This window comes from Lolium rigidum, chromosome 2 (genome assembly GCF_022539505.1).
Source record: "Lolium rigidum isolate FL_2022 chromosome 2, APGP_CSIRO_Lrig_0.1, whole genome shotgun sequence".
Taxonomy (NCBI): Eukaryota; Viridiplantae; Streptophyta; class Magnoliopsida; order Poales; family Poaceae; genus Lolium; species Lolium rigidum.
In genome coordinates this window covers 111,207,525-111,221,299 of record NC_061509.1, presented here as the reverse complement: position 1 = coordinate 111,221,299, position 13,775 = coordinate 111,207,525, and the positions used below count along the sequence as shown (strand labels likewise).

Sequence of the window (13,775 nt, the reverse complement as noted above, 5' to 3'; positions counted from 1 at the left end):
CCACGTATGATATGGGGTATTTAAATTACCATTTTCGGCATGTGATCACTTGATAAAGCTCATTCGAAAGTATTGATAGGGCTGCTAAAAGGGGAAAGATAAGAACCCGCTGGGTTAGCTGGGCAAGGTTGAATAGAGCAAAATCAAATGTTGGCATGGGATTCAGAGACATGAGGCTATTCAACCAAGCCCTTATTACTCGCTGAGCTTGGTGATATTGGTGTTTAACAACAGCTTGTGTGAACAGGTGCTTAAAGCCCAGTATTTTCCTAATGATGCCCATCCCCAATTTGAACAGTCATATCTTATGGTCTGCAACTTTTGAACAAATGGTTTATTTGGCGAGTGGGAAATTGGCGCAACATAAGAGTATTCCATGATAGCTAAATCCCGCGGACTTCATCCTTCAAGACCCTTACACCGTGGGTAAATTGCTACTGCCGAAGAGTTCCATATCTAATCAATGAGGAAGGGCAATGGAATGTGAACCTGGTACATAGTTTATTTGTGCCTATCAATGTTGATGCTATCCTACTGGTCAAACTATCTCTCCGACTTGTTGAGGATGTGCTTGCTAGGCGTCCTGGACCATTTGGGGTGTTCTCTTTATGTAGCGGATATTTCCTTATGACAGAAAAACAGGTGTAAAACAAAATCACTGGAGAAAAAGACCAATCGCCCGGTGTATGACTATGAAGTCAAGAACTCATGCAGAGAGTTTTTTCTATTAGCTGCACCACAAAGACTAACAGGATCCAAATCATGCAAATGATGGCGAGACCATGGATAAGCACACCGCCCACCTCGTGTAACCCAATTACCCAGATACTTCAACACAAGCTCTATATGCCGTGACCCTGTAGATATTGTGCACCCTTCCTACAAGCATTACGAACTGTGACCGATTTTCTTTCCTTTTTCTTCCTCATATTCCATTTTACATACATATAAGCAATAATAATGGAGAGCTATAGCTGGAACTATATCAAACCATGAAGCAACACATGCAAAAAAGGAGAAACAAAACAGCCGTACACAGGGGTGGCAAAAAGGAGCAGAAGGGGTGGCAGACCAACGACAGCGCACGGGGGGAGGCAGGAGGCGTCAAAATCACAGTGTTACAACCATGCCAACCCTTGCGTGTGTGTTCTACCATGAGCTTCTGCTAAAGAAACAGCCATGGAATACATCATTTGTTCTTCAATGCTCTCCGGGCGGAATTGGCTTGGTGCCATATTGTAATTTTCAGCGAAAGGCAACAGTGGCATAGTCCCTGGTTCCACCACAATGTCTGAGCCAGCGTAGCTTGTTCCGGCCTCTGCACCCTCCGACCAGTGGTCGGTTGAGCACTCCCCTTCCTCTCTTATCACTTCCCTGCTGCAACTTGGTGCAATTCCGCTCCAGCTATCTGGTGAACTCTCTATAGCACACATGCCTCCACCAGAAATGTTACACGGTCGGCGGAACATGTCAAAGACTGGGAACGCACTATTACCGGGCATGTAAGAGAAGTCCATGCTTGGTGGCTGGTGCTCAGTCATAGCAGCAACAGCACAAGAAAATCCACCAGGATGAGGTATTTCCAGAGGAGGAGCTGGAACAAATGCCTGCCGTTCACGTAAGGGTGGCTCAATTACAGGCATAAAGCTACCACAAACAGGATTTCCAATACTTCCTTGCTCCTGCTAAGAGAGAAAACATGAACATATTAGAAGCAGATATGTATTCAAACTTTTCTTTACTATAAGATGAACCACAGAAATTTTCTAATCCATAATGTCATTGATTATATCATGACTGCAGAAAATGAAGTATATACAAAGAATTCGACATAGCTTTAAATTGCGCAACTGGAAGATATCCAGTTCGAAACATAAATCGCAGCTCAACAGTTATGGAAGGAAGAAGTGCATCCTGTAACCAAAACTATGTTTCCTTATCAATTTAAGACAGTTTAAAATCAGAACTTTCATGGCCAGTGGGAGGGTATGCATTCAACTAATCTTTCGTTTATACAAAACAATATGCAGCCTAGGCTCATAAGGTTTTGTTTATTATAGAAAAAGTGCAAAAAATCCAAGTACATTCAGTGCTAGCAACAAATAACAAGCATGAGACTAGGAACTATATGCATGTTTGAGCAGGAACTACTGAAATCTTCGGCTTAATAACAACAGGATAACTAAACATGGTATTTATAAAAAAAATCATACTCCAAACTTTAAAACATACTTTAAGGAAATTACAAAAACAAGTGAGATATCGTCATTATCTGCCAGCACACTGTTTGAAGAACAGTACTACCACAAACGGTAAACTCAAATGACAGAGGAAATAAGAGTAAGAATGATGAAAATAAACCATCAAATTTTCTGCAGCTCGTATAGAAAACTATTTTTTACCGGGTATAGAAACCCATTTATGCAAATCATACTCTTAATATGTTCATTCAAGGGACATATAAAAAGCTTTTACTTCACCTGAATTGAACGCCAAATTGCTTCCATAACCATCATATCCTCTATATTCATGTCAATGTTATCATCACTGTAAGAAAAGGACAATTCAGGGAATGTCACAAGACTTATTTATGTCTACATAATTAATCATTATCACGCTTAGTACAACAAATTGGACAAGAGTGATGGCAAATTGGGCCCTTGCGGGGCGAAATTCCTAGGGAGCATCTTTTTTTTTGTTTGTTGGTCGGTTTTGCCTGGCTTGTTTGGCCACTTTGTCTGGTTATGTCATGTCTAAAATCCCTCATAATAATAAATGGCAAGAAATATTGTTTTCTGCTTCTGTTTTAAAATTTTATATATATTCATATTCAACCAAGAGATAAAGGCCTTTTTGTGCTGTTTACTTATTTTATCTTCCGCTGAAATCCAAGGAAGTTGATGAGAAGTCTTCAACTCCAAAACAAAAGGGATTAAGTTTTCTTCAGCAAGTCTTTTTTCGGTCATACCTTGTTTGCAGCTTAATGCTGGAACTTAAACTGTCAAAAACAATGGAAGCATAAACTAACTAAGCATAACAATCTTCTGAACAAGAACCACAACAGGTGAAAACACAGATTGGACAGACTGAAATATTTTATTTCGGTCAAATACTCTCTCTCTCTCTCTACTATGACGGTTTCTGCACTAGCACCATCACAAAAGCGTCCTCTCATTTAGCCGTGATGTGCATATCTGAACTGTACTGATGCTATCATGTACTACCGTGTAGCATCAAAAAAACTTATCACGTCTACTTTTGTACTTATAACAACTGAACCATGCAGGCTTCGATTTCATAATCTAGGATGCCAAGAGGAAAAGAGGTGTTATCAGTTATCAGAATACTGATAGGAGGGACTGCTGATAGGCTTTACTGTACACATTGGCCAAGTAGTTAACCATTGATTGTTTAGGCCAAGACATATCCACTCCAAACCACATGTTTGGTGTAAGGGTGGAAATCTGCCAGATTAGGAATCCCGACATGAAACATCGAACATTACTCACAAATATAATAATATGGCCTACAGTTTTTTTACTCAAACATGGGGCCAACGTGTATCGTCTGTATTAGGAGGAGAATGCAAGATGGCACAAAGTACAAACAAAAAAAACGCAAGTTAAAAAAATCTAAGCTAACCAAATCTATGAACTACCAAATAATCAGAAACAACAAAACCAAACCCTACAACGGACCTGCCTCGTTTTCACCCTTAGATTGAAGACCAGTTATTTTATTAGTCATAGAGAAGGTAATAGTGGCATAGGAAGTGTTCATGTGTAGCCGCTAGGTCAACTGGATTGGCAGTCAAAGTAGGCCCAAGTCCAACATCTAAACATTATTTTACTGCATAGGCCAACTACAGAACATTCAATGTATACAGAAATTGGTTATAAACTCCTACTCCCTTCTAAAGATTGTTATCTTTCACATGAAATTTTAATAGTTTAAAATAATTTGGTTGTACCAAATATTCCATCGCAGTAATAGAGAGGGTCAGCATATGGTATTCAGTGTAGCCATTAGGTCAACTAGGCTTGACATACTGAAAGCAGGTCCAGGATATAAAGAATGCTTTCCTCATTGGTTAACTAAGGAAAATTCTATTAAACATAAAAAATAGCTATAAAAAACATCCTCTTATGATTTCAACAAAAAAATCCTATCGTAATAAACACGGAATAAAGCTTGATCTAATTAAATGTGTTACTTGGGGTATCAGTAGGAGACAACCTTAAACATAAAAGAATGATAACGCTTATCACAGCTGCTATATGAATGGTGGATAACCCGGATCACTAGTATGCAAAATGGGAACTGTAAAGTGAAGGAATTCAGGGTCTTTTCAGAAGGCCAGTGTCTCTGCGTGCTTGGTTTCTGCCATCATGCAATGGTTGGTCACTGCTTTCGGCATTTAATCCAATGGCTAGTATTTGATAATTCAGATACACCTATGTTAAGACGTCTTCATCTGATGTGTAACATGTTCCTTTGGGAGCAATCGTTATGGACAACATATGGATATTTTATTTTTATTTCTAATTAAAAAATAAACTCGCCTGAAATATGAGCTTTGGTAGCTTCAATGTTCAAGGCTAGCATTCCCGTCAAAAAAGAAAGGTTTGCATAATCCTACGAAACATAAAATGAAAACAACATACCGAGTATGCCTAGAATGAAAAGGCCGCATATTAGCCTGGGCAGAGCATGAAGGCTCAGATGAACAACATTCAGTTTCTTGCTCAGTACATCGGTACGATGGCACTGGAAATGAAATAACACATTGCGAGTTATCAGATTAAGCTACATAAAAACTAACATAATTAAATGTGTATGTTGGTCATATCTAGTGCAGACCTGAATAGGATGTGCTACAGATATCTCGATACTCCACTTCTGTTGTTGGAGCGATTGTTCTGCTCGAAGAGCACCTGCTCTGTTTTCTTTTCATCTTATCCTCTTCATCTTGAAGTGCTTGCTGGCGCATCCTCATTTGTGCTTCAATGACTTTCTGTTCTTCCTGTAACAAGTTTACACAAGGTTAAGTAAATGCATTTGCTTTGCAAATACAACTGGCACTAATCAACAAAAAGGCGAACACATTAGAGCATAGGACTTACAAACTGTTCTATGCTCCTTTCTTCCTTTGTCTTCACACCACGATACTCAACAGCATAGTTGGGGGTTTTGCAGAATGGGCATCTTCATTGGTTAAGTATTATCATGACAATTGAGAAGACCCGCATATTACCAATACAAGGATATATGAAACAAGAGCAGAGACGATATAAAGGATACTGTGTAGGCCGAGCAGTATGAGTTGGTTTCATTTGAAGAAAGCACTCTGTAGAAAATACCAAACATTAAGGACATTTGGACCTAGAGTAACAGACAATCATGGGTAGTAACAAGTAGGACATATGCGTTACCTGTACATATCCCTTTCGAGCAACATTTTGAGCGGTTAAGACTTGGATAGAACTACAATAAGGAAGAACACGCATTTTAGGACATGGGGAATTTCAACGGTAATTAACAAATCTTGTATTTTAGCAAGCTAAGAACACGGGGAAATACTACAAGTGCTAAATATGAGAAATTCCAATAATACAATGCCCATGTTTACACAAATTCAGCCAGAGATTTTGAGATTAAGGATAAAATGCAACAGGATACATTAGCATTCCAATTGTATTAACATTAGCTGCAGCAATGTTCGAACTTCAAACTACAGTAGCATCATCTAGTTGGTGCCACATAAATGCACGCAAGATCAGCACTATTTCCAGTTATTTTACTAATAAGACAGAACTATCCAGGGTATCCTGGAACAACAACAGCTAAACATTCACAAGAATCAGTCATTATCCTTTAGGTAACGAAATCAAGGGTACTACAACGGCAGGAAGATTCTCAATCCTAGTTCTGAAGAGCACTAAAACATTCTGCATAATGAAAACAAAATACATTGGCAGAACCCCCCTACATCATGTTGCTGAATAACAACCTCAGGGCCACTTAGGAGCAGCGTTTTGGACAATGTATATACCGCAAGCGCTGTATGATGTCAGTAGTAGATAGGCGGATGCAGCTAGCGCAAGTTGCGGCGACAAAAAAAACACAGTACAAACGAATTACACTACACCTGCTTAATGAAGAAAAATACAGTTACTACAAAACTAGAAAACGTGGCTAGGTGGAGTAAAAATTGAAGACATTAACTGAAGGCATTAAGTAGAATCACGTGAGGAGTCGGTGACGGGGTCACGCCAACGGCACTCCACAGTAATCGACCCAATGAATACGCAGGGACGCATCGAACATTCCGTTCCGGCGGCATGCAAGCCAAGCAAAGCCACCGCGCGGGGCAGCAAAATTTGGCAGGCGTGGGGGGAGGAAGAGGAAGAGAGGGGAGGAAGAGGGAGGTGAAAGATCTGTTACCAGGAAGCAGATGGGGCACTCCTCGAGGTTGCCCCCCGCGGCGTCGTCGGCCCCCGGGTAGCAGGGCGCGAGCTTGGCCTCGAGGATGAGCTTGCGCAGCTTCTTCTGGTCGATGTCCCGGTGCTCGTACAGCCCCTGCGGCCTGGTGTAGCGCTCCTCCACCCCCGCCCTCCTCCGCCCGCCTATCCGGTTCCCCATCCCCTCCCAGATCTAACCTCCGCCTCCTCCGCTGCCGCCGCCGCCGCTGCCGCCGGAGAGGAAACCCTCGCGCCGCACCGCACCGCACGCGCCGCCTCACTGTAGATACATACGGTATACGAGGCAGGCGTACGCGATGCTCCGGGGAGGGTGGCGAGGCTCGGGTCGGGAGGTGGGATTTTTACTCTCGGCTACTACCAGTAGTAGTATTTTAAAAATGCTTTTTCCCCTCGACCTCGGGCTCGGGCTCGGGTTGGGAGGAGAGGAAAGGAAAGCAGAAGAGGAAGCAAAAGAGAAGCACGCGACACTCCAACACAGGCAGGGCAGGCTGGGGCACACTAGGCTTCGGCTTCTCTGCCGCTGCTGCGCTGCGCTGCTGCGAGAGGTACTGCGAGCTCTTGCCGCGGTCGCTATAATAACCTCGGTGCCAGAGCCGCAGTTCTGCTTCTGCGAGAGGGAGCGACTCTCGGAGGGCGGCTGCCTGCCTAGCTATAGCTACCAGTAGCGCCTAGCGTGGAGCCGTGGAGTGATGAGTGCACCTGCTCGATGGGGTCACTCCTGCTTCCTCCCTGCCGTTGGTTTTTATACACCTCCGGCCTGCCTTTTCAGCATTTTGCAATTATACTGCCATACAAACCGTTAATTCATATTACTAGATTTATTTATCATAGTAGAATATTTTTCATATATTGTTGTTGCATATTTATTTGCTTATTAGGGTATATCCAATAGTGGTATGTTGATTTGTAGGTAAAAAAAGGTTAATGCCATGGGCCAATAACTCATCAATTGAACTACTCCAATGGAGTGTGTATGTAATTTCTCCATCAACATAAATCCTTTGTGGCAAAATTTTGCCAATAACTACCTCACAACAATAGGAAAAAATGTGTTTATCAGTCGGCAGAAGGGTTCGCTATGCCGTCGGCAGAAGGGCTCGCTCTGCGTGACATACGTGCACGCCGGTGAAAGAGTGTCGCCATGTGCTTGGTTCCGTCACGTTTTTGCGCTTGCGTGTGTGCGGGCCAGTTATCTATCTATCTGCGTGGTTGTATGCGCGCGTTATCGGTGTAAAGGTACCTTAGATAAGTGGGATAGGCTAGGAGATATGTATGATGTGTTGGAAGTATGGCCTTACGCGGAACGGTCGGTTTGTTTTCTGATGAGTGGCATTTCAACGTTTTGTGTCGGTGCGTTCACTTGCTCGGCTGGAGATGTGTAGGATTTGTTGCGAGTATGGTCGTATGCTCTTGTTATTTTGCGATTGAGTGTGTTTCCTTACACTGACTGACGCATGTGAAATGGTTTATGCGTACATGTTTTGCTGGCGAAAGAGTGTCGAAGATATGTGGGGTTTTAACGTTTTGCGCTTTAGTCTTAAATGCTATTGTCTATCATGTATAGATACCATTTGTGTCGTATAAACAACCATACCTGCGCCGTCTAAACAACCATAGGTCGCTAGTAGAATAAGTGGGATAGACTAGGAGATATGTATGATGTGTTGGAAGTATGGCCTTACGTGGAACAATCGGTTTGTTTCTGATGAGTGGCATTTCAACATTTTGTGTCGGTGTGTTCACTTGCTCGGCTGGAGATGTGTAGGATTTGTTACGAGTATGGCCATATGATCTTGTTATGTTGCGATTGAGTGTGTTTCTTTACACTGGCATGTGAAATGGTTTATTCGTTAAATTATGCCTACATGTTTTGCTGGCGAAAGAGCGCTGAAGATATGTGGGGTTTTAACGTTTTGCACTTTAGTATTGAATGCTATTATCTGTCATGTATAGAAACCATTTGTTTCGTATAAACAACCATATGTGCGCCATCTAAACAACCATAGATGTACACATGAACGAAGATAGGTGGAATGATGGATACTCCGTGCCGTCTAAACAACCATATGTGTGTTAGCCGTGACCCGTGGGAGATTTTTAGTCTTGTGTGTGTATGCCAGTTTGCTCGCTGTTATCTAATGGCCGTCTATGTGCATTATTGCAATATTGGTGAAAGAATGTTCATTTGCTTTTCTCTTCTATTTGTATGCTATAGTGGTAATTTCAATGTCTACTTTGTTTATTCGCGTCAAGTGATCTACGTCATTGTTAAACAATTGTACGTGGAGTATTATTTTTACCATGCATTTGGAGTATATTTGCATTATGAAGTGTGTGGTGTATTCCCTCATTTGACAACATCAAGTCTGATTGAACGCATCAGCATTTCACCGTGGGCGGTCTACATATTAATTCGTACGTGACATTGCAAGGGAGGTCCTCATGTGCAGCATTTAACCAAATGGTACAAGTGCATGAGTGGTTGGAAGGGAGGCACCAACCTCTCCACTCGGGTCAGCAAATAATGGGAAAGACTAGGCCTACCATTCACGAGAAGAGTAAAGTGCACACTTTGCAGCATCTATACAATTCCATTAGGAGTTAAAGGTATTTGAAACTTGAAAGAAAACCCTGCTGACTTCAACAATATTTCTGCATATTATGTCAAGTGAGTATATTATATGGTTTGTGCTAATTGAATGATAAGAACTTGGAATGCATTACATACATAGAAAAGTAGAAACACTTTCATATTTGCAACTGGCAAAATTTGCAAGTCTGGATCACGGCATGTGTCTATGGTAATTGGTCCCGGACTAACTTTGTGGAAAAGATGGAATCCGGGAAAACTTCAGTGTTTGTGGACATAAGACTGGAAATATGAAAATTGTACTTTCAGCTGTACAGGCAATGCATGAAATGGAATGGAGCAATCGGGCTAGAGAACTATGGTTTCCTCGATTTGCATGTAGCAGCATTCTGGTGCACCTGAGCATCAGATGGTCAGTTTTGTGCTGCCTTCTGATCTCCAACCTGTGACGCGAAAGCTTTCTGCAGCTGCTGCTGGAGCAGTGCTCTGAACTGGCGGGCTGAAACCAGGCTCTCCTCCAGTTTAGCCTTCTTCGCCGTGAGATCGGACTTCCTGGCTTCTGCTGCCGTGATCTCAGCGTCGTTGGAGTACATCCCATTGCTCTGCAGCTCTTGCAGAGCTGATTGCAGCTGCAACGTTTAAAGCAGTTGTCACCCATCAATCAGATGTGAACAGGTAAGAATTCAGAATATAAGCAGATAGTATAGATTTTTTTCTGAACCATGTACGAATTATATACAGAGTCAATGATGTAGTAGTTTTTATGCAAGTATCTAATAGGATGTTGAATCACTGGTTTCCTATTGGTTATTTCAGATCAACACATTGTATATAAGTGAATCATTGTGTTCGAAACCAAGCAAAGTGGACCAATTAATAATGTATTAAATTAGGGGGGAAACTCATATAATACATAGCAGGTTGTCTTTTAAAAATAGATTAATGCTATTTGGATGCTTGTGAAGTTAGTGGCGATGTGCAGAGTGTGGTCCATGAATCCCCAGTCCCCATGGTATTGTTTTCTCAACATTGGCCAATAAAACAGCCGCACACTGCTAGATAATAGAGAAGTTCCCATTATGCAAAAAAAATATTTACAGGAAGCTTTACAACATAAGGAAGATATTTGCAAAATAATATCTACAGGAAGCTTTACTAGATAAGGAAGATGCTTTAAAAGATAATTGGGCATGGTACAACATTAAAATTTTACACTGCTTCCATGGACTGACTGTCACTTCTTTCTACATTGGATCAGGACAAGAAGTGAAGAACATATTTTTTGAAATCTAAGAAATGAAGAAAATTGATCCGAAGTAAGAAAGTTTTTTAGCCGCAATGATAGTTTTTTACAAATCTACCATCATGAACTTATTAATTCTGATCAATAGACAGTGCTGCTTAGTTAATGGCCTATATCTCTCCTGTTCAGAAACTACACACATTAAAACATTTGGTGCCTTAACCATTTTGACATCAAGCATGGTAGTACTCAGCAGGCCAAATCACAAACAGGTTGGTCTTTACCAATGCGTGCCATTTTAAGTTACAAATGTCTGAACCTATCAACACAAGAGGATTAAATTAAAAATCTTCTCAGGAGGCAGCCATGGCCAACAGGATTACAGTCAGACGGGCCGTTTGACTCAGATGATAGCTTTCAGCTTCTCCGGTGGTCCATTGGTAAGGCCAAGAAAAGCTCGATGCCCACACTACATCCTGCTAGCTAGTGACCCATTAAGACATTAAACACCCTGCTAGTATGTTGTTATGTGGACATTGCACAGCAAACAGAGTTAAGCACTAAGTTTAAGATTCACCCAACTGTACGTGTTGTCAACTTGTCATTGGTACACAAGGCAATTAGGCTAAACAAGACAGATGCAACAACACGAAGGGACTAGGATAAGCTCATACTCGTTTATCAATACAAAGGACCGGGACCTTACTTGAGATACCAAATCCTTGAGCCTCTGCACTTCCTTACGAGCTTCTGCCTCGAACTGCTGAGACATGGCCTGGAAGTCCTCCATCTCCTTCCTTTTGGACTCGTAGAAGCGGTCCCAGTCCCCCTCCTTCCGCTCCGCCTCCTCGATCTCGCACCTCGTCGAGCTGCGCGCGTGCCCAGTTCAAATGTTCAGTAGGCGAAAGGCACTTTTAGGCCCGAATTAAACACGCTGCATTTGGGTGGGGGGAGAAGTTGCGTGCCTCAGGTCACGGGCGAGGAGGAGGCGGCGCGCGTGAGTGGCGTCGATGTCGGCACGGGCGGCAAGGGCGCGTGAGGCGAATTCGGCGGCACGGCGCTCGAGGAGGAGGCGGCGGCGCTCGAGGCGGCGGGCGGCGGCGATCTTGGCTTCGAGGAGGCGGTACTTGGCGGCCTGGATCTCCTTCTCGGCCTGCGGGACAAGGGGAGAAGGCGTTAGGGTTTGGGGTTCGGGAGAAGAGAAGGGGAAATGGTCGAGGAGAGCGGAGGAGATACTTGCAGAAGGGAGAGACGGTGGTTCCGAGCGTCCTCCATCTGCCGGACGCGTTCCTCGAAAGCGGCCGACAGCTCCATCCCGCCGCCGATGCGGCCGCCGCCGTAGACGAGGGGTTGAGGTGATGGCCGGATAGACCTGTCTTGTGTTTATCGGGACCTGATTTGTGTTTGATTGGGCGGGAAATTTTGCTTGCAACTGTCCATCGATCATTCGACCAAAACTAGGTATACACAGAGAAGAAAGAGGGTTTAGCAATCTAAGAGCATCTTCAACACGCGCCGATAGCGTGCGGAGGTGGAATCGCTCCTCCAGCAGGTGCGGCAAACGGCGCGGCGTTGTAAAAAATTTAGGGCGCGCGACGTTTTGCACAATCCCGAGCGTCAAATATGACGCGTCGGCTACAGCGTGCGGCATCGCTCGACGCACGCGCGAATACCCCAACGGCTGGAAATCCCCCCCACCGTCCGCGCCCTCCATTTCCCACCGCGCCACCGCCGCGAAATCCCGCCGCCTCCGGTCGATTCCGCCGCCGGCCGCGCTGTTGCTCGCCGCCGCCCCGTAGATCCACCTCGCCCGCGCCTCCTGCCGGCAGTAGCGGCCGCTCCGCCGCGCTGTACCGCCTGGGCGCCATCGCCACCGACGGGCACACGTCGGCGCTTCTCCCCGCCTCGCCCGCGCCTCCTCCTCAACATACCCCGCGTCGTCGTCGCCATGTCGTCGTCTTCGAGCTTTCTATCTACATGGCGCTGCCAAGATGCTCGCTGATTTGCTCGCAAGGTATGCGCCTCCGCCTGCCGGCCGCCATGATTTTGCCTATATCTTAGCTACTATAGAGTTGTAGTTAGTAATTTTATATGTATGTTTGTAGAGTTCATCATACGATTCATCGGATGACGAGTATGATCAAGAGGAAGAGGAGAACATATCCTTACTATTAGCATACCACGTTGTTAAGAAGCCAAAATTTGGTGGATCGGTGTTCGGTAGACAGAAGTTGTGGAGAGAAAGGATTGAAGGGCATGAGAAGTTGATGCGGTCGTATTTCAATGAGAATCTGATATTTCCCGAAAGCTATTTTCGGCGGCGTTTTCGGATGAGCATCAACTTATTCAAGCACATCGCAACGGAGGTGACCAAGTATGATCGGTTCTTTGAGAAAAGGAGAAATGCCGCCGGAGAACTTGGTCATAGCACATATCAAAAGGTGACTGCCGCCTTGCGTATGTTGGCATATGGTATACCGACGGATCTAGTTGATGATCATTTGGCCATGGGAGAGAGCACTTCTATCTTGTGTGTGAAGCGCTTTGTCGTTGCAATTGTGAATGTTTTTGGCTCCACATACTTGAGAGCCCCCAATGCTCAAGACACGGCAAGGTTTTTGGAGATCAACGCCGACCGGGGGTTTCCCGGTATGCTTGGTTCCATTGGAGTTGGAAGAATTGTCCAACGGCATGGCATGGACAATTCAAAGGGTACAAGAAGGATGCCACCATAGTGCTTGAAGCGGTCGCCGATCAAGAGACTTGGATATGGCATGCATTTTTGGAATGCTCGGGTCTTGCAATGACATCAATGTTCTTCAACGATCACCACTAATGACAAGACTTGCAATGCGGGAAGGTCCATTGGTGACAAGGGATTAACTTGTCAATGCCTACAAGTTGCAGGCTAGGGTTTAGTTGGAAGTAGAGGGCAAGTAGATCTCGAAGGTTTCAGCCGGAAAAGTACTCGACTGCTATGAAAACTAGGGTTGCGTAAACAATGATTCGATCCTCTCTTTGTCCCTCGACTCCCCCCTTATATAGGAGGCGGAGCCGAGGATTTCGTGTTACACAAGTTTACAGATTCCGGGAGACTCTTTGAGTTCAACCCGTAAAGTTACAAATCTCTTCATTCCTAATACAACTCTATCTTTCCTTAATAACTAATTGGGCTTCCGAACTTCATATTCTTCGACTTCATGGGCCTTCAGTAAACCCCGGGTACCATCTCCGACAGGCCCATCGGGGATGCCTATGTCAGTAGCCCCCGAGATTTTGCTTGAATCGGAGAATCAGGGAAAATCTCCAACTTTACAATTATCATATAACTTCTTCGAGTTAACATAAATTTAATAAAACAGTCGTATATTGTACAGGGATAACGGTAATTGGGGCTAGTTCATCTGACGGATCAGGTACTAGTTAACTGCTCTTGTGGCAATCCGCAAAAACCTACTTC

At 44.0% G+C, this 13,775-nt stretch overlaps 2 protein-coding genes across 2 annotated transcripts; both read right to left on the bottom strand.

Annotated features, from left to right (window-relative positions):
- Positions 1-884: 884 nt before the first annotated feature.
- On the bottom strand, positions 885-6,642 carry LOC124687098 (E3 ubiquitin-protein ligase GW2-like). The gene is made up of 8 exons (XM_047220938.1): positions 6,445-6,642; positions 5,433-5,484; positions 5,302-5,347; positions 5,124-5,205; positions 4,861-5,023; positions 4,665-4,767; positions 2,481-2,547; positions 885-1,682 (listed from the first exon to the last, which is right to left on the bottom strand). The coding sequence occupies exons 1-8, from the start codon at positions 6,640-6,642 to the stop codon at positions 1,119-1,121; spliced, it is 1,275 nt and encodes a 424-aa protein (XP_047076894.1). The 3' UTR covers positions 885-1,118.
- Positions 6,643-9,211: 2,569 nt separating this feature from the next.
- LOC124687097 lies at positions 9,212-11,629 on the bottom strand. The gene is made up of 4 exons (XM_047220937.1): positions 11,552-11,629; positions 11,281-11,468; positions 11,022-11,175; positions 9,212-9,701 (listed from the first exon to the last, which is right to left on the bottom strand). Exons 1-4 carry the CDS (start codon positions 11,627-11,629, stop codon positions 9,486-9,488), a joined length of 636 nt encoding a protein of 211 aa, XP_047076893.1. The 3' UTR covers positions 9,212-9,485.
- Between the last annotated feature and the right edge of the window lie 2,146 nt (positions 11,630-13,775).